Source organism: Chelonia mydas, chromosome 18 (genome assembly GCF_015237465.2).
Source record: "Chelonia mydas isolate rCheMyd1 chromosome 18, rCheMyd1.pri.v2, whole genome shotgun sequence".
Lineage (NCBI taxonomy): Eukaryota > Metazoa > Chordata > Testudines > Cheloniidae > Chelonia > Chelonia mydas.
The window spans coordinates 3,290,611-3,314,409 of NC_051258.2; the positions used below are offsets into that span (position 1 = coordinate 3,290,611).

The 23,799-nt window shown below is 47.8% G+C and overlaps 1 protein-coding gene across 4 annotated transcripts in view; it reads right to left on the bottom strand.

The window, feature by feature from the left end:
* The window catches only part of CLDN19 (claudin 19), a 77,993-nt gene that overhangs the window by 50,129 nt on the left and 4,065 nt on the right, over positions 1-23,799 (bottom strand). Inside the window, exons 2-6 of one of the 4 annotated variants that reach the window (XM_037881412.2) lie at positions 17,873-18,037; positions 14,829-14,913; positions 13,574-13,726; positions 12,352-12,393; positions 9,476-9,897 (exon numbers count right to left, since the gene is read on the bottom strand). In XM_037881412.2, coding sequence (XP_037737340.1) covers positions 12,372-12,393; positions 13,574-13,726; positions 14,829-14,913; positions 17,873-18,037 — 425 coding nt within the window. In that variant the 3' untranslated portion in view covers positions 9,476-9,897; positions 12,352-12,371. Of the gene's footprint in view, positions 1-9,475; positions 9,898-12,351; positions 12,394-13,573; positions 13,727-14,828; positions 14,914-17,872; positions 18,038-23,799 lie in introns of those variants that run through there. The other 3 variants (XM_037881411.2, XM_037881413.2, XM_043531849.1) reach the window with 3 other exon arrangements.

A 23,799-nucleotide genomic window follows, 5' to 3' on the forward strand; every position in this document is an offset into this window, starting at 1 on the left:
ATAGTGGTAATCCATAGTAAATCATATGGATAACGAATAATCATTGGGGGAGGGAAAGAATGTTAGACAGATTCTATATCCTGCCGGGTAGGGCCCTCACCTAGAGTATAGGTGACCCAGGTTCAAGCCCTTCCTCCTGTGACTGTGTACTTGTTTATGCAAAGTGGAACAGCTGCAACAGCCTCTAGTGCTTATGGCACTCACATAAGAGAGTGAAAATGTAAGGTCAAATACCTTCTCCTTAGTGGAGGGGGAGGGACTTAAACTGGTGTCTTCAACATCAAAATGCCTGGAAGCTTAAATGAAAAAATTCACGTAGGTCAAAACAAAGGGTTTTATTTCACCGATTTTTTTTTTAACTTTCAATTAGCCAAAAATTTGAAAAAACTTCAGTTTTTGGTTCAACATGAAAAAAACTTTGTCTTTGATGTTCCAGAATTGCCAGGGAACTGAAGAATTCCTTATTCAGCCAGCCCAATGGGAACCTGCTCTCTAGGCAATTAGATAAGGTGATGTGGTGCCCTTATCAAAGGCAGCTCTGTTCCAGCTCTGGCCACCGGGAAGCCACAAGTGAGTTCTGATTCCCATATGTCATCCAGCCTTGTCATGCACAAGCTCCCAGTGGAACTGTCTTAATGGCAGTCAAATGTTCATGTTCTGTCTAGTGCTACACAAATATATTATTATCATTCCTTTAACAGTCACACCATTTTTAACTCTTGGTAAGGTTCCAGACTCCGCCGTGGCTGCTAGATGGCACTGTCAGATATCTTGTTTGCTAAGGCGAGACTTGAACTAGCCCTTTGTTTTGCACTTTGTTCTTCTTAGGATGGCTCTCAGCCAGTCAATTCCGAGTCTTGGGGCCAGTTTAGTAGAGTTGCATAGAACACATTGTTGTGGGGGCAAAGATCTTAGTGGCAGTTCATCAGTTGAGAGAGAGGCCTTTTTCTCAGGACTTCCCTGCAGTACCATCGCTTATCCAGGAGCCTGAGTTCCCAGGGCTTCATCACTATAGCGCTCATTTATGAAGGCTGACTTAGGAGTCAATACTTGGATATTTTTCTCTTTTGCTCTGATGCAGATTTTCAGGCACCCATCGCAACGTTCACATTTGTAAGTGGATATTAGCTTTTGCCTCAGCCAGAGTAGAATACATATGCCATGCCTGAGGCCTTGGGTCTCTCTCCTATCCCCAAGGCCAGTAGATAGTCACTGTGGCCCAGATCCACAAAGGTACTTAGGTGCCTAAAACCCAGATTTTGGGGCTATTGTAATAATTAAAACTGCTGCTTGGCTGCTGCCTAACCCTGCAGGTGCCTAAATGTTCAGAATAAACGTTCCCAATGTGTCTACATTTCTGCCTCTGGGCATTCACACTGCTGCATCCCTCTAGGCGCCCTGACGCCTAAGCCCCAGGATGAGCCACAAACTGGGGGAAGGAGGACACACCGTCCTCTGCCTATCTTGCCTGTGGGACACGATCTGGTAGACGTGCTCAGAGCATGCTTCCTGCATTGCAGCCCTTTAAAATCTAGAAGACAAGGTGGCGCTGTCTCCTTTATAACTTGTAGCCCTGTGGTTAAAGCACTCACCCAGGGTGTGTAAGACCTTGGTTTGATTCCCATCCCCTCCAGTGGGGAAAAGGGAGAGAGGGCCTGAACCAGTGGGCCATGGGATATTCTGAGCCCTCAGTCTCTCCTGGTGAAGCTATTCCACTTTGGATTCATACTTAAATTGCCATTGGGTGAGAATGACTCTAAAATCTGGCGGCTAAAGCATCTGTTGGCAAGATGGGACAACTCAGGGTCCAGTCCCCCTGGTCCAATGACAGTTTAACTATTTGTACACAGTGGAACAGCTTCAACAGGGGACATGAAGGAAGCCCCAGGGAAATGCTGTCAGACCATGGTGCAAATTTCATGTCTAGTTTTCAAAAAATTGTGGGAGTTGTGTGGAGTGAGGCATGGTAACAGCTGCCCACTCTCATCCAGAAATGAATGGTCTGGTGGAAAGATTTCATGTAACTTTGAAAGCTGTATTGAAAATGTATGTCACCACGTGAGAGAATGACTGGGATGTGTTACTCCCTTGTTAGTTATTTGCATACAGAAATGTACCCCAAGAATATACTGGCTTTGACCCCTTGATCTCTTGTATGGGAGACAGGTGAGGGGACCCCTAGATTAAATCCAAGGCTCTTAGGAGGGTAGCACTGAGGAGCTAGGACAGAATGGATGGGAGCATGTCACACAATGAATAAGCGACGATGGAACAGAACCTTGAAAGGAGTCAGGAATCGCAGATGACTTGGCATGACAGGAATGCTGAAGAAAGATGGTTTGATACTGGTGATTTGGTGTTAGTGCTGATTCCAATGAGGAAAAACAAAATGCAGGATTGTTGGGAAGGACCGTGTGAGGTGCTAGCGAGAGTGAACCAAGTCACTTACAGCGCACTGTAGCCCCAGGGCAGGGGAGATGTACAAACTGTACATGTCGACAGATTTAGAGCTTGTCAGGAAAGGGAGATGGGAGTCAATGTGATTTGTTGTGCTGATGAGGGAACGTTTAATGCCCCTTTAATTGATTTGAAGAGGTTCCTGTGGAGAGCACTGAGATGTGGGAGAGTCTGAAACCCACCCAGAAGCAGGCAATGTCAGCCCTTTTAAAGCACCACAAACAGGTAATTCCAACCAGCCAGGTTTAAGGGACAGAATTCTACATTCCATTGAAACTACCCTGCTCCTAGCAAAGCACATTGTTCTAAAGGAGATATGCAGAAGCAAATTCAGGAGGTGGAAAGCCTGCTGGAAATGGGGGTGATTACTACATTAAAAAGCCCCTGGGTGTCTCCTATTGTGATGGTAACTAAAAAGGATAAAACCATGAGGTTTCGTGTGGACTTTATGGGGTTAAATTCTATCACCCAAATTCTATCACCCATAGCCCACATCCTGAATAGAGGACCTACTGAATCCCTTGGGGTGAGGGGGGTGTACAAAGTTCATAAGAAGTCTGGACTTAACTTGTGGGTATTGGCAAATTTCCTTAGATGCTGATGACCAAGAAAAATCCGCTTTTATAGTGAAATCTTGCCTATATGAGTTTAAGGTTATGCCCTTTGGATTAGTCAATGCAGAGGCCACCTTCCAGAGGCTTGTCAAGGAAGTGTTGCAAGGATTAGAAACCTTTGCCAGGGCCTAATAGATGCCTTGGCGATTTTCAGTAGCTTGTGGTGAGATCACTTGACCCATGTAGGAATTGTGTTACAAAGGCTGAGAGAAGCCAACCTCACTGCGATGTCTCCAAATTCAAGGGCGGCGGAGGGGGGGGGGGGGGCTGCAGAGGTATCTTACCGAGGACACAGGGTGGATAGTGGGTTTGTTCACCCGGACCCTTTAAAAGTAGAAGCTATTCAGGGTTGGCCTGCCCCACAAACACAGAAGCCGGCTCAATCCTTTATTGTTCTGGCCAACTCTTATCGTAGGTTTGTAAAGATGTTTAGTGACATTGTGGGCTCATAACAGACCTTAAAAAAAGTGGAAACCAGAGTCGGTGGTGTGAACAAAGGCCCGTGAAAAAGGCTTTCGGAACATAAAAGAAACTTTGTCTAAAGAGTCTGTTTTGGTCAGTCCTGATTTCAGCAAACCTTTGTGCTGTGCACTGAGGCTTCTAGGTGAGGTGCTAATGCAGGATGGTATGGGAAACAAGCGATATCCCATTGCCTGCTTGAGTAAAAAACTGACGCCTACTGAACAGAACTATGCTGTCATTGAGCGGGAAGGCTATGCCATTGTTTGGGCTGCTAAGCAACTAAAACCTTATTTATATAATAAAAATTATAAGGTTTTGACATATCATGCCTCTCTAGTATGGTTCCATCAAGCTAAGGGCACCAATTCCAGACTATTAGGGTTCCAGACTATAGTCCATCAGATGAAATTCGTGTTGATAAATGAAAAGTAATGCACATTGGAAAACATAATCCCAACTTTATATATAAAATGATGGGGTCTAAATTAGCTGTTACCACTCAAGAAAGAGATCTTGGGGTCATCGTGGATAGTTCTCTGAAATCATCTACTCACTGTGCAGCGGCAGTCAAAAAGCAAACAGAATGTTGGGAATCATTAAGAAAGGGATCGATAATAAGACAGAAAATATCATATTGCCTCTATATAAATCCATGGTACATCCACACCTTGGATACTGTGTGCAGATGTGGTCACCCCATCTCAAAAAAGATATGCTGGAATTGGAAAAGGTTCAGAAAAGGTCAACAAAAACTATTAGGGGTATGAAATGCTTCCGTATGAGGAGAGATTAATAAGACTGGGACTTTTCAGCTTGGAAAAGAGACAACTAAGGGGGGATATGATAGAGGTCTATAAAATCATGACTGGTGTGGCAAAAATAAATAAGGAAGGGTTATTTACTCTTTCTCATAACACAAGAAGTAGGGGGTCACCAAATGAAATTAATAGGCAGCAGGTTTAAAACAATAAAAGGAAGTATTTTTTCACACAACGCACAGTCTCCCTTTGGAACTTCTTGCCAGAGGATGTTGTGAAGGCCAATTTCTTCAAAAAAGAACTAGATAAATTCATGGAGGATGGGTCCATCAATGGTTATTAGCCAGGATGGGCAGGGATGGTGTCCCTAGTCTTTGTTTGCCAGAAGCTGGGAATGGGTGACAAGGGATGAATCACCTGTTCTGTTCATTCCCTCTGGGTCACCTGGCATTGGCCATTGTCCGAAGACAGGATACTGGGTTAGACGGATCTTTGGTCTGACTCACTATGGCCATTCTTACGTTCCTATTATGGTGGAGCCTAGTTCTGCAGGAATTTGACATGGAAATAGACCATAGCAAGAGGAAAGAAAATATAGTGGCTGATGCCTTAGCAAGACTAGGGGGATTCTAGGATATCAGTGACACCCCTTCTGACATCAGTTTTGCATTGGGGGGTGTGATGCTGTTGGACCAGGTGCCAGCTATTGTCAAGGCTGTAGGCATCAGTTGAGTGCTTACAAATTCATAGCTAGAAACCAGACCAGCTCACCTGTATGTTAGTACTGTGGGAGCTAGATGTTAGACTTGTAAGGATGTATTTAGTGGTTTGACTCTATAAAAGGCTTGTAAGTTGCTGTATGCCTTACTCTGACTTGTAGTGTCTGTAGCCATGCTATAAGGTAATATGAAAATTTTGCTTTATAATTGTAAAAATGCCTGCTCTGAACTTGTGAAGTCACACAGGAGGCGTGTTCCCCCGGCCCATTAAGGAGGACTATCAAAACTAAGTGGGCCATTGTAGGACAAAAACTTTGCTGATTGCCCCATCCACCCATGAAGAAGTTGCATGCAGATATGCTCGTTCCATCAGTTTGAACTCTGGGTGAAGGTCATATAAAAATGCTCACAGGAAGAAATAGTTTGCTGTTTGGATCTCAGAAGGGCTGGAGCTAAGGGACAAAAGCAGAAATCCCTAGGGACCACCTGGGTTAGCCCTAAAAGACATTCAGTGCTGACGGATTACTACATCTCTGTCACCTTTTGGAACCATAGACTGTAACTCATTTGTGCTTATATTGTGCCTGCTTTAACCTGTAAATAACTCTCATTTCTTTTTCCTAGTTTATAAATCCTTAGTTAGTTTGCTATAGGATTGGCTACCAGCATTGTCTTTGGTGTGAGATCCAAGGTACAAATTAATCTGGGGTAAGTGACTGGTCACAACCTGACTATTTGGTGTAAGTGAGCATTTACCAGCTTGCCTCGGTGGCAAGATAGACTGGAGTGTCCAAGGGGACTGTCTGTGGCTCCAGGATAAGATTATTGTAGTACTTTGGGAGTTCACATTTGTTACTGGGTTTGTGAAATCTAATTATAAAACCTATCACCCATCTGGGATGTCTGCCCTGAGGCTGGCACTCGCGGTCATGAACCACTCCAGAGAGCGTGGCACTGGCTCTCTTCAAATTCTGCCCATAACTGTCAAAGGGAGCTGAGCACTTGGAAATCTGAGCCTTGCTGTCCGGCGTGGACCAGTGTCTGAGGCCTAGATCACTGAGTACTGAAATGCTCTAGTAAAGAGGTACTCCTAAGGACCTAGTCTCTAGCTAATCTGAGCCCCACCGAGCTCTGATTTACTTTGCAGACGGAATTGCCAAACGATGAACTGCAGAGAGGCACAAATATCTCACAGCTGTTACTGTAGCCAGCAGCTTACTGGTCAAAAACATGTTGCCAACGCAGTCAAGACAAGCAAAATTGCCTTCTAAACAGCTATTGCAGCACCCCATAATGTTACCTGACAGGGCTGTGTGTGTCGGGCTGCTGAACCTACAGCCCATCTTAAAGCAAAAGTCTGTTTAAATTAGCAAAGCACAAATCATCGCACCCAATTAGGCACAATCCAAACTCTGAATCAACTGAAAAGAGATTATGTGTTTTATGCACAGCATCTTAAACGACTCCATGCAGGCAGCCTTGGTTAATTAAGGCTTTGTTTAGTCACCGGACTGAAAAATGTCAGTAAATAGGGAATGAACATTCTGGCTTGGAGAGGCCAATTAAGGGAGTTAGTCCAAGAGTGAGTCCTAGGAACAAAGAGTTTGGGCTGAGCTGAGGGCCAGTGAGCTGAGGGCCAGCAAGTCAGTGAGCAGAGATGAGATTGAAAACCAGTACAAGGATCCCGATGTTCGGGCCTGGCCAACTGCAGACTTCTACTGCTCCCACCACCACAGATCTCCTCTGCCTTCCCTCCTCCCACTAGTGCCAGCTCCCCTTTCCTTCCTTCTCCTACAGCTCCCACCCGCCCCACTTCCTCCCATTGCCCTCCCCTTTGCCCCTGTCATGCCTGCACAAATCCAGATTCCAGCAGCACTTCCTCCTCCTCCCTGGCAATGTATGCCCCAACCTGGCGCTGCCTCTGCCCCCATCCTCTCTGCCCCTTCCACCACACCTCCACCTCTCTGTGCCCTCCCACTGTAAGCTCAGACTTCTTCCCACGCTGTCACCCTCCCTTTCTCTGCCCCAAATTGTTCCCATGTGTGAAGATCACCCCAAAGTGCTCCACCCTCCGTGGTCATGCCAAACCAACCCCCCCAGGCTCACCCTAAATTGGTCCTTCGTGCATGCTCACTCTCGCGAGATCTTTCCCAAACCCTCCCCCCACTATGTTCTCCCCATACACTGGCCCTGAGTAATCATCCCAAACTCCCCCTCATTATCTCACCCTAAAGCACTGTACCCCCTTGAGGTGCTCTTCCCTTGATCCCCCCCAAACCCATCCACCATGCGCTCCCACTAAACCGCTCCAATTTAAAATCAACCCTAATTTTGAAATTGTGAATGAAAAGGAGGAAATTATTAATATTATATTCCCGAGAGAGGTGAAAAACATGTATAGTAGAAAAGGGAGGAAAGGGATAGATAATAAGACAGAAAATATCATATTGCCTCTATATAAATCCATAGTACCCCCACATCTTGAATACTGCTTGCAGATCTGGTCACCCCATCTCAAAAAAGATATATTGGAATTGGAAAAGGTTCAGAAAAGGGCAACAAAAATAATTAGGGGTATGGAATGGCTGCCATATGAGGAGAGATTAATAAGACTGGGACTTTTCAGTCTGGAAAAGAGACGACTTAGGAGAGATATGATTGAGGTCTATAAAATCATGACTGGTGTGGAGAAAGTAGATAAGGAAGTGTTGGTTACTACTTCTCATAACACAAGAACTAGGGGTCACCAAATGAAATTAATCGGCAGCAGATTTAAAACAAACAAAAGGAAGTATTTCTTCACACAACGCATAGTCAACCTGTGGAACTATTTGCTCAAGAATGCTGCGAAGGCCAAGACTATAACAGGGTTCAAAAAATAACTACATGAGTTAATGGAGGATGGGTCCATCAATGGCGATTAGCCAGGATGGGCAGGGATGGTGTCCCTAGCCTCTGTTTGCAAGAAGCTGGGAGTGGATGACCGGGAATGGATGACTTGATGATTGCCTGTTCTGTTCATTCCCTCTGAAGCACCTGGCATTGGCCACTGTCGGAAGACAGGATACTGGGCTAGATGGACCTTTGATCTGACCCAGTGTGGACGTTCTTATGTTCTTATGTAAAAGAACCTCAGTAAGATTGTGCGACCAGCATCAAATAGCAAGAGCCTAAAAAGCATAGTGATCCCATTTCACTATGCATTATTACAATATAGCTGGCACAAATGCTAATCATTGTCTGCATTGGGATACATTTTCTCATTGGAAATGTAGTTGAAGGTTTTCTTTTTAAAAACAGTAATCATTTTATGACAGTCATTTTTGTAACTTGCTCTAAAGGCTTAAAAACTAGTAAGCGGCTCTGAAACTTATTCACCACCACAGGAAGCGTATTGCAGGGCCCAACTCTCCTGAGCCCCAATTCTATGTCATAGCCGCAGGGCGATCATCTGAAACAAACACAGCTGACCATGTCTTTAGAGACTGTACCATTCAGCTGTGTTTCACAGGGCCTTGTAGAAGTCTTCCACTCTCACTGGCTGCATAGTCAGGAGAGCAAGAAGATGAGACTCTGTTTTTCTGGACAGTAGTGTGGTTAAGTAAATGAGACAGTTCTCAGTTGTGGTAGTGCATGAGCTCTGCCAGTAGGGTTATTGTGCAGATCCTCAGATCCTTGTCTGTAAAATGTGGGGAACGATCCCCTAGTCCTTGCTCAGTAATAGGGGCTGTGAGCAATTAACACCAACCCTTTGGACAGGTGAGACTTGTGGTGGGCCCCCGACAGCCTGGGTGCCATGCTGCGATACAGTGTTATTTCAGCTCCATGCCAGGCTGCAGCGATATCTGCAGCACATGTCCAGGTGTGTTTATTTTCTCTCTCATTTTGTGATTTCCCCTCCATTTCTGTTAAATAGCTAATAAAATATTGATGACCTGAATTGGCTTTCTGAGCGACAAGCTACATCATCTAGGCATGGGCCTCCCATTGACTTTCAGTGAGGCTCAGGGCTTGTCTACATGGTCAGTTAGCAAGTGCCAAGCTGGGGTGTGAATCTACACTCACTAGCCTGCAGCATACTGTTGGTCTGCAGCCTGCTACCGTGCATTAAAGTGTGCACCAGCTCACTCTCATTTCAAAGTGGAGTAGATCGAACCCTTAGGCTTCCAGTGGGTGAGTCACTTTTCAAAATGGGACTTAGGCCTAGCAAAGCCTAAATACCATTAAAAATCTCAACCTTCCCGCCTTGGAGAGAGATTGGACTCTGACCTTGGGAGACCCAGGAGCAGGGAACTAATTGGGAAGAACGTATAGGTTGCAATCTTCTTCCTTAAATCACACCACAGGAGGATTTGCAAATCACCTGAGAGGTACAAAGCCTGGTTACAAGAACTTTCTGGGGGTTTGCATAAAAGGAGCTGTAGATTTTAAAGAGTAAAAGAGAGACAAGCATTTAGAAAGATGGCAAAGACCAAAAATATTTTATTAACTGTTGAGTTGTGATTTTTAGTATAAACAATCAAAAGACATTTGAAATTCAAACCTGTATAATTCCCCTTGAGTAAATTTTGGACCATAGAAAAGTTAATACAATTTTCAATTAAAAGAATAAAAACATTCTTACACACAGTGCTGTACTCTTTGTATAAAAAGATCTTTCAGAAAATGTATCACAGGTTTCTTTTAAAATCCTTGCTATAGTAGTGTCACTTAAATTTTTTGGACTTTTTTTGAAGGAAACACAATAAGCTGGGTTCAGACAAACAACCACTGCTCTCCCCTGATGGGTGAAGACAGACTATAAACACTGCTCTCCCCTGATGGGTGAAGACAGACTATAAACACTGCTCTCCCCTGATGGGTGAAGAAGACATTTTTACATTGGGTCTGAAATTCAAAAGAGAGAGAGAGCTGTTAGTGCTGAGTTATGCAGAAAAAACAGCAAATAGGGCAGAAAGACCATACACTGCTCCCTTCCCTACTGATCTTCAATGCACCCATCCACCCAGGTTTCAGCAAAACACCTGATAGTTTGACAAAATTCCGCTTGAAAAATTAGTTTGAATTTGGCATAGATTTTTAAAAAACAAACCGCTCCTGTGGACTAAAAACTGGCTGCAAACCAAGGAGAATGAGAATTTAATGATATAAGAGGCTGTGTCTAGAGGCTATGAGGACTGATGTTATAACCAGTCACTTTAAATAGCTGCATATCATGATCTGGAGAAGGGTGTTAAACGCTAATTTGATTTGCAGATGCTACTAAACTGGGAGGTCTGAACCATGTAAACAGAAATAACCCCAAGGGACCTACAGAGATTAGCAATGTGGGCAGGAAGTAACAATAGAGAACACCACTTCGAAAAATGCAAAGTGGGCATCTGGGGGGGTAAATAAATCAAAATATTCCATGGGAGCCATTGGCTTCCCTAACACAGGGAGGTACTGTCCATCTTTAATTTAGGGCCAGATTTTTAAACGTATTTAGACTCAAAGATGTAGGTACCTTAGAGACTAACAAATTTATTTGAGCATAAGGGATGAAGTGAGCTGTAGCTCACGAAAGCTTACGCTCAAATAAATTTCTTAGTCTCTAAGGTGCCACAAGTACTCCTGTTCTTTTTGTGGATACAGACTAACATGGCTGCTACTCTGAAAGACGTAGGTAGACACTAGTCATCTAACTCCCATTGATTTCAATGGCACTATTCCCGAGGGCACGTTCTACCCAGTGCGACTAAGGGGTCCAGAACTGGGCCCTATGTCAATATCTCACAAGCTGTTTCTCAGAGAAATGAACATACTGAGATGCCTTAACAGAATTCTTGTCTGTCTATTTAACAGAGCAACTTTTGTATTTGTCAGGTGACCTGCCCTCAAAGACCAAGTGTTACTTTTCCAGAGTATCAGAGGCACTTTAAAAAAAATATTGTTATGCTGTTTCTGAAGTGAGTGAGAATCAGTAGAGAATTGACACTGGTATGTGACCGATTTAAAAGTTATCAATATCTTTCTAACTAGGCAGAAGACTGTAAAACTCAATTTTTTGAGGCCTGGCATAAAAATATGAGTGTTTCCAGGGGCTAAGTATATTACTGTTTTAACTATTAAGTGTATTAACACCACTGACAGTCATTGAAAGAGTCTGTCTAACCCTAACCATTTATCTACTTTAGGACATTTTCAATATTACTCTCTTGTTAGACAACATGTTACAGCTAAAATAGGGGGTGTCACATATGCAGAGACTGTAGTATACAGTAGTATAAGAGGCTACATGTAAATCTAGGGTTGCAGAAAAGATAGGCTAGGCTACTGTATTTGCAAAACAGTACTTGATGTGGTTAATGACTATATCAACGTATATGCACAAGGGGGCAGAGTTAAGGTTGCACAGGCAATTGGCACTTCTTCACTTAAGTGCTTAACTGTGCAACCTTAGTGACATTCTCCTAACATGGGTCCATCTCCAGGACTTAAAAGTTCCAATTCCAAAACACCTGTAAGAAACTTGTGTTTGTTCTATAATCCTGAGCTGTTTGGCTGGGTGCCCTCTGAATGCTGACATTCTTCTCTGAAACTACCAGAATCCAGCTGGCTTGACCGAGGGCTGCCAGCTGCTGAGAACCCTTATTCTATATTCCTTCTGATGCTCCTGGTGTAATCTGGGTGTGCCGGGATGCTGGGAGAAGGGGCACTGCCTGAAGATCTACAGGGAGCTTTGGGGCGTTTTGCAGGAGAAGGGGCCTGCTCAGCTGAGTTCCTCACCTGCACTGGAGCAGAGGCCCTGCCGCTGTATCAGAATTCAGGAACTCCAATAGTCTGACACCTTTTCCATTTGTGGCTCCAAAGCCAGTTAGCAGCAAATGAAACATTTCAAAGCCTGGAGGAGACTTTACAGCCACTTCGATTTTCAGGTTCCTAAGCTCTGTTGTCTAGCTATGCTCCCATGGAGTTTAGGAGCTTCTCAAGCTTCACGAACTCACCCTCCTCCTGAGCTAGTTTTGCCAGGCCCTTGGTTTCGGGAACTGGTTTGGAGCAGTCACTGGACTAAGATGTTTAGGGTCAGATTTCAGAAGCATTCCAGTGTTCTCCTTTGGAGGGACAGGATCCTCCATTGTTTGTGGAGGAGCTGCTGAGTACAAACCCCTTTTAAAAGTCTGACCTGGAGCATGTAGCTAAGTTGGCTACATCCTTCCTAGGATATGTACTTAGCAAAAAGAAAAACAAATGTACTGCACATGCTCAAAACCCAGTTTTCAAATGCTCAGAACTTAGCCAAATCAAAACCCTTCCCCCCGCCCCAACAAGGCCAGATACTCCTGCTCTCTGAGGACTCACCCCATGCCAACTTTCAGTTGTCAAACCTCAGCCAGTTCAGCTCTAAGACAAAAAAAAAAAGTTTGTCTATAATTGACAGTGGATTTCTTCTAACTCTCTGGGTGCTCAGCCTTGCAAAAAACTTGTTTTGGGTATAAACCAAAGCTGCAGAATTTCAATCTGAAAGGCGAAAGCTTTAGAAACACAGGGTGCCTGTCAACAGGGTGTATAAAGGTGCAACCTTAGTTTAGTACACATGGCTACTACACCTCTAATGTCAGTATATAAATCAGTGGTAGACTCTCTCCTGGAGTACTGTGTTCAGGTTCAGCCAGGCCATCTGAAGGATAGAGTAGAAAAAGGCCACAGAAGAGCAACAAAACCTTCAGAGGCTTGGAAGGATTAGGAACTAAAAAAGAAGTGACATGATAAAAGTACCTCGAGTGAATAATGGCCCAGAGAACATCTGCCAGACCCTCCTATTTCCCCCCTCGGAAAGAACCAGGGGAGACCCAAGGAAATTAAATACAACAAAATTTAGACTAAGAAGAAAGACTTGTTTTTACACAACACAAAACTCAGTGGGACTCAGTGCCACAAGATATCATGGAGATTGAAAATATATTGGGATTTTTTTTTTAAAACAGACATTTATATAGAGAATAGCTGCATTTACATGAGTTACGATAAAAGTGTATATGGGATGAATCAACCCGTGTCTGCCAGGAATTAGGAAAACACTTCCTCAGTGATGAATGATGGGTTTTGGCCATTCCTCTGAAGCATCTGGGACTGGCCTCTGTCACAAACAGGACGCTGGCCTAGATGAGCCCCAAGTCTGCGCCAGCCTGGTCATTCCTATGTTTCAATGTTCTAGCTGTTTGGCCGGCCAACGTGGCAGAGGCCAAGCAATGCTGGACCAGTGATAAACCTGGCCGTGAGGCCAGCGTAGACTGAGCTAGTAGGGGAAGAACCTGACGATGGCTGAAGCAAGAGCTATGTCGAGAAGAACATTTTAGATGCTTCTGCTATAAGTGGAGCTGCCCCCCAGGCTATTAGAGACGCCCCCGAGAAGTGTGTGTGTTTTTGGGAAGGCCCACCCAAGACTGCCTGAGCAGCACTGAAGAAGGATCTAGTGTCTGTTGCACTGACGAAGTGGTTGGGAACACCACGGTCTCTAGCACATGCTTGAGAAGGAAGGGAAACGTTGGGCGGCGGGTGGGAAGGTGGGGGTCAGACGTACTCCCTAGCTGTTGAAGGCTGTGACTGCCTATAGTACTGCTGTCCTCTCCTCTCCTCAGGGGGGGTGGGGCAGGAGCAGCACAGGAAGGAGCCTCCCAGCATGGTCAGGCTGGCAGCTGCCCAGCCAACAAACAAGGCGGAACCAAATTCGTACCTAGTGTGAGAGAGAAAAGAGATGGTGGAAACAAGGGAGAAGGTGGAGGGACTGGTGCTCCACCCCTCTGCCGGGGGCTGGGAGGGAAAGGGACCCCATGCCCATTCACCGACACATCACCCAGATGCCCCACATGGGCCCTCTGTCTCTTCTGGGAGAAAGAGGCTGATGGAGCACTGGGCATTACAGAGAGGAAGACAGGCCAGACCTGTTCCAGGGCCAGCGCCCGGACAGAATGCACTGGATCACTGATGGACTGATTTCATAATGTCTGGAGGTAGGGGAGGGAACCGGGCTTATTCAGCCTTTTCACACGACACACATCCCAAGCACGTTGAGGGGGAGGGGAGGAGACCCGCCTGGCCCCCGCAGTGTGGCTCCCCAGGCAGAAGTGGTGTTGACAGCACAGGCGGTGGCCTGGATGGCAAACGACAGAAATTCACAGCTGACATTCGATCAGGGAGGGCTGCGAACCCCAGTGAGGACAGAGAGGGAGACGCTGCGGAGAACAGCAACAAAGGGTCCCACGTGGGGAAACACTGGTAACCCCTCCAGGGAAATAACAGCTGAAACATGGATACAGTGAGTGACAGGAAAAGGACCATTTGTGCTTCCGAGGTCCAAGGGAGAATCAGGGCAGTGGCACTGGCAGGAGGTTGCTGCTGGTAGAACAGGGGCTTGTTTGACAGAGTGACTGAGTCTCCTGGAGAATGTATGGTGGCATATGGGAAGGGGGCTGGCACTGCTGGGGGACAGGGGCTTGGGGCAGGAGGCTGGCACTGCTGTGGGCACGAACAGAGGGGCAATAGCACCAGAGGAGAGCATAGGGTCGCGTGAGCCACGGGCTGTGGCTAGCTCTGGCAGGAAAGGACAGGGCAATGCAGGGAATAACGCTGTGTGTACTGTTTCTTTCAATTTGTATCATGAGGCTAGGGAGGAGTGGGGCTGAGGCAAATGGGCACCAGATGGCACCATGGACAGGGGCACCAGGCTCTGAATACGATGTCCGTGGCTGGGTACCTTTGTCACAATGCCACTAATGAGCTAAAACACAAGGAAAATGGCTTCCCCCTAAACAGCCCATTTGTTTAAAGGCTCTTACCGGGCATTAACTGGAGTGTTGGGGTTGAAGAATTCATAGGTCACCTGTGTTGCATACCATGAAACAGCTGTTAAGGTGCACAGACCTGGGAATATACAACAAGAACCAAAGAATCAGCTTCCGGAGGCCTTTTGGGGAAGTTTTCCCACCATAGACTTTACAATTGAATACAGTCATTCGCTTTTAAAAGCTATTTGAGCCCTTTAATATTCTATTCTTCATATTCTCTGTGGCTACGAAGTTCCATTGGTAACACTAAATGGGACTCTCAGGGCTCATCTACGGACAACCATGACCCAAAATGACGACACTGGTTTCATTCGCACCTTTTGTTATTTTGGTGAACATTGTACACAGACCCACCATTACACATGTAATATGAGGTAGGAAGGGACTTTCCAATAAAGGGCTAAAACTGTCACCAGGTTGCTTAGAAACAAGGAAGCAGATTCTAAGAGGCAGCTAGCCAGATAGGAGTAATAGGTAGTTAATGTGACAGGACTAAAATATGCTTTCAGTTTACATATGTGAATAAGAACATGAGAATGGTCACACTGGGTCAGACCAAACCCCAGTATCCTGTCTTCCAACAGTGGCCAATGCCAGGTGCCCCAGGGGGAATGAACAGAACAGATAATCATCAAGTGATCCATCCCCTGTCGCTCATTCCCAGCTTCTGGCAAACAGAGGCTAAGGACACCATCCCTGGCCATCCTGGCTAATAGCCATTGATGGAACTATCCTCCATGAATTTATCTAGTTCTTCTTTGAACTGAAGTCAGCTGAGTTACTCCATGTGGAACTGGGACCAGAATTTGGGCCACCATTTTTAAGAGACAAGATCTCTTTGAAGCAAGAACAAATATAAGGTGCAAAACTGTCAAACTACTTCTCTTTCCTGTTGCAAAATGGCTCTAAACAAAGAGGATCCCAGACCAGAAGAAGGTGGTTTGACCCTCCTGTTCTTAGAGACAGCTTTATAACCTTGGGAAAGAAGTGAATCTTTTCCAGACTGGATTCAGAGCAGTACTGACCGCAGATTTGGACTCTACAGGCATGGCAGAATATTCATTTTAAGAACACCTGGACCTTTGCTGAAATTGTTAATGGGGAATCAACACTTAGAAGGGATGTTTCTAGTGGGTTCCCATCGGGACCCGTTATTGGCCCAATGCTATTCATTATCTTTATCATTGATCTGGAAGAAAAATGAGGTTTTCAGATGACACAAAGATTGGTGGGTTGGTAAATAATGACAAGGATGGGTCAGAGATACAGAGCAATCTGATCGCTTGGGAAACTGGGTGCAGTTACACAACACCATTTATTACAGCCAAAGGCAAAAATCACACCTCAAGGAAACAAGAATGTTGGTCAGACTTCTGTGGTTGGGGAACTGTGTCCTGGAAAGCACAGACTCAAAGTGGGTCATGGTGGGTAACTGGAGCTAAAAGGGCTAACATGATCCTTGGATATATAAACAAGAGAACATAAAGCATGAGTAGGAGGAGTTAATACCACTGTATAGGGCAGGAAAGAGACAAATAATGGGCGCTGTCCAGTTCTGGTATCCTGTTGTGATAACTGGGCCTACAAATTTACCCTAATTGTGGGTTCAACTGTAAGAAGTGAGTGTAGGTTCGTCAGATGTCACCATAACCTGTAACAACAAATGTTGATGGGGAAAAGTAGAGGAAGTTATTTTCAATAAAGAATCTTATAAACAGGTGCAAGAAAACCAGACAGAGACTGAATTAGTCTAAACAAAAAGGCCTCCACATATAACCCATGTGTTGAGATCATGCCTGGTAGACAAGAAAATCTGGGTCTGAAAATTAATGACTCAAAATAGGTGTGTCAGAAATCAGACCTAACTGGTGGATGAAATAATGAGTGGATAGGCTATTCTGCCCACCACTCCCATTTACAAAGACTCTGGGGGGGAGTGGGAAAGAGCAGATGGTGCTACTAAAGCAAGCTTCACCATCATGGCTGCCACCCCATCATCTCCTGGGACCTCCGGCCTAATCCTGAAAGATGTCCTGACCTGACTGGGTCAGAGAGAGGGACCCAGACCACACTGCTTGTCTACCGGCTCCAACTGAATCCCAAACACCACCTGGGATGGAATGGGATCAGACTTTAACAACAACCCAACACTGGTCCTGCAGCAGCATCCAGCCTGGTCTCGGGTATCATTTCTTATTACACTAGTGTCTAGGGGACCTAGACACGGATGGTTCTATTATTCTAGGTGCTGTACAAACACATGACAAAGAGGTGGCCCTGCCCCAAAGAGCTTTCAATCCAAGTTACACATTCGTAGCCAGGGGCCTCATCCGTACATAAATCGGGGATGGAATTAACTTTACAAATTCCCCACCTTGCACTGAACACTTTCAATAAACAAGCGGGATCACTGGCAGCAGAAGATGCTATTTTCCTGAGGGAGAACCCATGTCAAAGCCAAAAGAACCAAGATGAAACATCCCAGCATCGGCTGGCAACAGCCCATTTCAATGCTGGGCCTCCCCAAAACACCTTAGCTGAGAGGCAGGTCTGAAGCACCTGTGCTAAACTGCTGTAGCTAAATGGGCCTTCAGCTGAGCCTGCCCGCCTTGGAGAAGCCAGCCGGCTCCATTAGACACAAGTGCCACTTATCTAAACCCCACCCCCTCATCTTACAGTCTTCCACATCTCCCAGAGAAAAATGAGAGATCCCCTTTTAGAACCACTGAGTAGGTGGATAGGCGGATTTCAGATCCCTGAGGCCATTCTGCTAGACCCAGACGTTGTATCTACAGGCATAGCATCTACTAGAAATAGAGGAGGATGTTTATTAACCCCCTGCCTGTGATCACACTCTCTCCCGCAAGGGGAATAACTCACATGGACTTTGAGGCTACCTTCCCATTCAGAAGCTGTGACATGTCATCAGATCTCCTGCCCCACGCTAGTGCTAACCAATATCACAGCAGACAAGTTCAGACTATCATCAAATGGCAGGAGTTTGTGGGTACAGGGAGCCCTGGACTTTGTCTTACCTGCTATGAGGAAGAGAATGCCACCGGCCACAGCAATCCGGCTTTTGATAACAGGGTTCTCGTCCCCCACTTTGGTACATTTCATTCCCACCACGCTGACAATGACCCCCACAAAGCCCATGAGGATAGAAACCACCATGAGCGCCCGGGAGGTCTGGAGGTGAACTGCAAAGCAAGAAAAGTGCAAGTCACTGGTGTTGCAGAGCAGATTAACCATGCAAAGAACCAGAGCCAGAGAAGAGAAGGGGCATCACTGGTCAACAAGAGCAGCACCCGGGGGAAGAACAGTGCCTTTCAAGTCCCTGCACTGGTGAGTGCAACTATTCGCATCCCTAAGTAGCAGTTCTGAGGTGCCAGCAGCCCTTCCCCGTGGCCATATTGTCTTGTGGCGTCTAAAGAGCCATTCCCCCAGGTTTGCTGCTCTGTGGCACTGAGGAGCCATTCTGCACAGTGGTAACATCATGGCCAATCCTGGAGCTGTTCTCCACCAATCAGGTCACGTCACAAGCACCACGATCCTCTTCCTTACCAGCCACGCTGCTCTCTGGAGTCCAGAATCCAACCCCGACTCATCAAGCTCCCAGCCCCAGGTGGGGGCTTTGGAGGCTGTGTATATTGGGGGGGATTTAGCCTCAGGCATTGTGACCAGATGCAGTTCCCCCTCTCCTCTCCAAGGGTCGCTTCAGGAGTGGAGCACAACCCTGCAGAGAGGCCCCATCCCGTGATGAGCTGCCAAAATCTTAACAACCGGTTCCCTATAAAAAGTTCTGATGTAAGGGCTGTGCCCCAGTATGTATTTTTTGTACCAACAGGGTTACCATATGTCCGTATTTTTCCGGGAGGAATTTTTAAAATTTAAAAATTCCTCCTGGACGGCGATTTAAGAACCAGAAAGCCTGACCTGTCCAGGAAAATATGTGTGTGTGTTAACCCTGCCTAAAGTTCTTCTTCAAAAAGATGGGCCTGAGCTAGAAATGAGCTCTGTTTCACAGGTGTGGGGCCCCGCCACACCTTGGGGGTGTGCTAGGGGGACCAGATGTCCGGATTTTATAGGGACAGTCCCGATTTTGGGTCTTTTTCTTATATAGGCCTCTATTACCCCCCACCCCCTGTCCTGATTTTTCACACTTGCTGTCTGGTCACCCTAGGGTGTGCACATATGTGTGTCCCAGCTGCTCCCTGCCCCTCTCATTGAAGCAGGTGTGCAGGGTTACTGCCCTGGGAACTGCAGGGCACCAGTGGACGTGGGGCCAGCTGCAGACAGGGGCTTGGGGTAGGGCTAGCTGGAGGCAGTGGGTGTGGGGCTGGCTGGAGACAGGAGGGTGTGGGGGTAGCTGGAGGCAAGGGGGTGTGGGGCTGGCTGGAGGCAGGGCAGGGACTGACTGGAGGTAGGGGCTGGCTGGAGGCAGGGGCTGTGGGGCTGGCTGGCTTTGGGCAGGGCTGCAGGGGGGTGCAGCAGGGGTTGGCTGAAGACGGGGGAAGTGGGGCTGGCTAGCTTCGGGCAGGGGGGTGTGGCAGGGGCTGGCTGTGGGCAGGGCGGGGGTGCGGCAGGGGCTGGCTGCGGGCAGGGGGTGCGGGGGTGGCCAGAGACAGGGGCTGGCTGCGGGCAGGGCAGGGGGTGTGTGCAGCAGGGGCTGGCTGCAGGGAGGGGGTGCGGGGGTGGCTGGAGGCAGGGGCTGGCTGCGGGCAGGGCAGGGTGTGCGGCAGGGGCTGGCTGGAGACAGGGGCTGGCTGGAGGCAGGGCAGGGGGTGGCTGGAGACAGGGCCTGGAGGCAGGGCAGGGGGTGCGGCAGGGGCTGGCTGGAGACAGGGCAGGGGGTGGCTGGAGACAGGGCCTGGAGGCAGGGCAGGGGGTGCGGCAGGGGCTGGCTGGAGACAGGGCAGGGGGTGCGGCAGGGGCTGGCTGGAGACAGGGGGGTGCGGCAGGGGCTGGCAGGCAGAGCGGCTCGGAGCAGCCCAAGCAGCAGGACGCAGCCCCGGCCCAGCAGAGCAGCCGGGGACCCACCCGGCAGCAGTGGGAGCCCCAGGGCCAGGGATCGGGGGAGCAGCAGCACCATGGCTCGTGCCCAGGGCCAGGCGGCAGCCCACGTGGCTCCCGCAGCGCAGCGCCCCCGGTGGCCGGAGGAGGAATTACATCACTTCCCGGCTGGAGCCCAGCAAAGCCTCAGCGCCCCCTGCAGGGACGCGAGTTAACAACCGGTTCTAAAACGGCTTCAAAATTTAACAACCCGTTCACGCGAACCGGCTCCAGCTCACCACTGGCCCCATCCCACATCAAAGCACAGCTCTGTCTACATTTCCAAGCAGGAGGAACAGATGGCGCGGCCTGCCCAGCCGCCTCATGTGTCCTGTGCGGATTTGTTTCCCCTGGCACGTCGATCAAACACCTCAGTCTTCTCAAGACACCTGAGCTGATTTCTTTCACAACAGGTGTCTTTAGAGCGTTTTGCTCTGCCCTCCCTTTCCCCTGCTCTGTGTCGCTGGATGGTTTCAGGGGGATTTTTCACTTCTCTATTTGATACTATTGGGGTATCTGGCAGAGCCCCCATGCGGGAGGAGAAAGACGACTTTCCAAATATATTATCCCTTATTCCCTTTCAATCTCCCCCTTTCCGTTTCTTATGCAGCCCGTTAATTACACTGCCCATTACATGCAGGGGGAGGATCAGTGTGGCCAATAGCTACTTCTGTCCGAGGAGCAGCTGCTCGTCTGGAGTGTTAAATGGTTACTAGAAACTTGCAGTTATCAAACACACACACACCAGCATAGGGACACCCACTTCTCAGTAACTTCAATGTCAGTTATGTGTCTGAAATCCCCTAAACAGCTTTGAAAATCTCGCCTTAGAAAGCCAGAATTAAGCCTTAGGCTGCAGCCATCTTGGAATAAAAAAGCCCCTGAACTTGTGCAGTGAGACCCTACCCTGGCCATCTTCCAGCCCTGCTCTGTCGTCCTTATTCACAAGGGCTTTGAGGGTGTGGAGTTGTAGACAAGGCTGTTCTCGGCCAGTGCCATAGGAATGCACTGAGATTGTGTCCCCCAGACATAAGGGGGAGAGATAGCTCAGTGGTTTGAGCATTGGCCTTCTAAACCCAGGGTTGAGAGTTCAATCCTTGAGGAGGCCATTTAGGGATCTGGGGGAAAAAATGGGGATTGGGCCTGCTTTGATCAGGGGGTTGGACTAGATGATCTCCTGAGGTCCCTTCCAATCCTGATATTCTATGATGGCTCTGGGTTTGTCCCACAAGATCGTTGCTTAGACTTGATTGTTTTTAACACCTAGAAGCTGGGCTAGAGTTTCAAACCTGCCTGAGTCAGATGGACAGAAGGGGCCGGGAGGCCATCATGAGCCGCGAATGTGTCATAAAACAGGTGATAAACACCAGCGCAGATTGGTGGGGAAGGAACTGCATGAATTGACCAGCTCCAAGTACTTTCTATGCGCTTGTGAGCTCAGAAAAGATGGACACAAGAAATGTCTTAAAACAAAGCGAAATGCCTAAGTTTGGGGCATGGACCACGGACATTCCGTGAGACAGAAACCAGAGACTTCGTCAGGGGCCAATACCTTCAGCTGTGGATTCCTGGGAAACGCTCAGATACACCCCGGTCACCACCCCACGAGCATAGGCGTGCGCACGGGGTGTGCCCAGGCACACCCTAATGCAGGGGAGAGCTCTGGGGGGCCGGGGCTGCATGCTTCCACGGGGCAGCGTGTCTGGCTCTGCGCTGAACCAAACGCTTCTAGAAGCCTCATGATTAGGGGGGCCAGGGTGTTGGATAATGGCCAGGGGCAGTCAGGGGACAGGGAGCAGGGTGGGTTGGATACATAGGAGGTGAGATGGGCCGTGGTGCCCATGCTTCATGGTTCGGCAATGTGGGGTGGGGCAGCTCCCCCCTCCCCGGCATCCCTCCCCACGCTGCCTCCATTCCCCCCTCCCAGAGCTGACCCGGTTCCCAGAGTGGTGGGGGGGGCAGTGCCAGAGCTGCCTGACTGCGCCTCCCCAGCAGGGAGAGGGAGGGAGCTGCAGGCAGAGAAAGCAGCAGGAGTCTGTCACTGTCAGACACAGACGGGGGGCGGGGCGGCATTGTGGGGGCAAACAGATGGAGCCAGGGGCAGGAGAAAGTAATAGTGATGGGCACCCTGGGGCTGGCATAAAATGCACAGTACAGAGAGGGCTTCCTGGGGAGGGGGGGTATACCAACACTCCCTTCCCCCACAGACCAGACCCGGGCTGCAGCTGGCTCTGTCCATCACTCCCCCCACCCCACAGAGACCCACACAACCCTCTGCCCCCCTGGAAGATCCCCATCAGCCCCTGTGCCCCCATCACCCCTCTCCAGAGAGTCCCCCCTTTGTGCCTCCAGAGACAGCTCCCCTCCCCCCTGCCTCCCCTGCTCCCCAGCTCCCTACAATCTCCCCCTTTGCCTTCCCCGTCCCGCCCCCAGCTCATTGGCCAGGAGGCTCCCAGGCTGTTGGCCAGCGCAGCCAATGGGAGCTGCACCTGAGGCAGGGGGCCTGCTTGCAGATGGTGCCTCCACAGCACAGGGAGGGGGAGCCACAGGTGAGCAAAGCCCGGTCGTCATCATCACAGGCCCAGCAATTCTCTGGGTATTTAATTTCACTGAGGCAAGTAATTCAATCGACTCTTCCTTTCCAGACAGTTTGTGTCTTTTCTTGTAAGAAAGCTTACAATTTCTTTGCAAAGAAGGCCAGTTATAGTTTTTCACTTGAGAAGTATATTTTCTGGTTGTTCATAAGCTCATTTATTTTGTTAACTCAGTTTCATAGGGAATTTTAAAAGTCACTTGAATTGTAACTGTTTTTTTTTCCATTGGTCCAAAAACACATGGAAGATGTGCAGATTTTTATTTCTGTGGGCCAAACCATGTAGAAATGTAAATGTCAGAGCTAGAAAAACTCTGCAAGGGTATGGGTCCCTCAGGAAATTGTCCTCAAGTCATTCATTCTTCTGGGCACTCCATTCTATTGTTCCCTCTTACACTGAGAGGGATCAGTGTCTCCACCCACAGGTTTCAGAGTAGCAGCCGTGTTAGTCTGTATCCGCAAAAAGAAAAGGAGGACTTGTGGCCCCTTAGAGACTAACCATTTATTTGAGCATAAGCTTTCGTGAGCTACAGCTCACTTCATCAGAATAGCTCATGAAAGCTTATGCTCAAATAAATTTGTTAGTCTCTAAGGGGCCACAAGTCCTCCTTTTCTTCTTTCCACCCACAGGAAGACTGGGCCAACCCTGCAGTCACTCTGCCTTGTTCTCTGTCTGCTCCCTCTACCAGCCCCTTTGGTCTCCCTGGGATTTCCCCTACCATTACTCCCTCTGGGTCTTCTTTCTCTGGAGCTTCTCCTGAAGTAAAGTTGTCATTACAGGTTCTTATCTCTGTAATGCATTTAATTTTGATGTATTTATTAAGTGTTAATTAATGCACTTTAGCCCTCTGTATAAATTAATCCTCTTCTTTCCATATGTTTTGCCCATAGGGTTTTCGGCAGCCCTAGGTCAGCCAGCAACAGCACTTGCGCCTTTGCAATGGGGTGAAGGAAGGGGACCATGAGATCCCTATCGATGTGATTTGCAAGAAGTGTTATCCTTACTCAGGGTACCAAAGGTGTCTAAATGATATAAGTGCCTTGTAGAATCCCAAAGCAAGCTCGTTCTCATTTCTCTTATAATAATCTCATCTACAGTATACGCACCTTTTTCATTCATTCTGAGTTGATTTTATTGTTAATTATTATTATTGATTATTAACTAGGTTACTGAGTTCTTTCAGTGTGGAAAATCGTGTGCTAAATGTTCACCTTTAAAAAGCCCCCCTGGGTGCCCACGCCCGTGCCCACGAGCAAGACCATGGGGCGGCTGAACCAGCTCAGTCCGCAGCGGGAAGGTCTCCCGTGGGTGGGCTG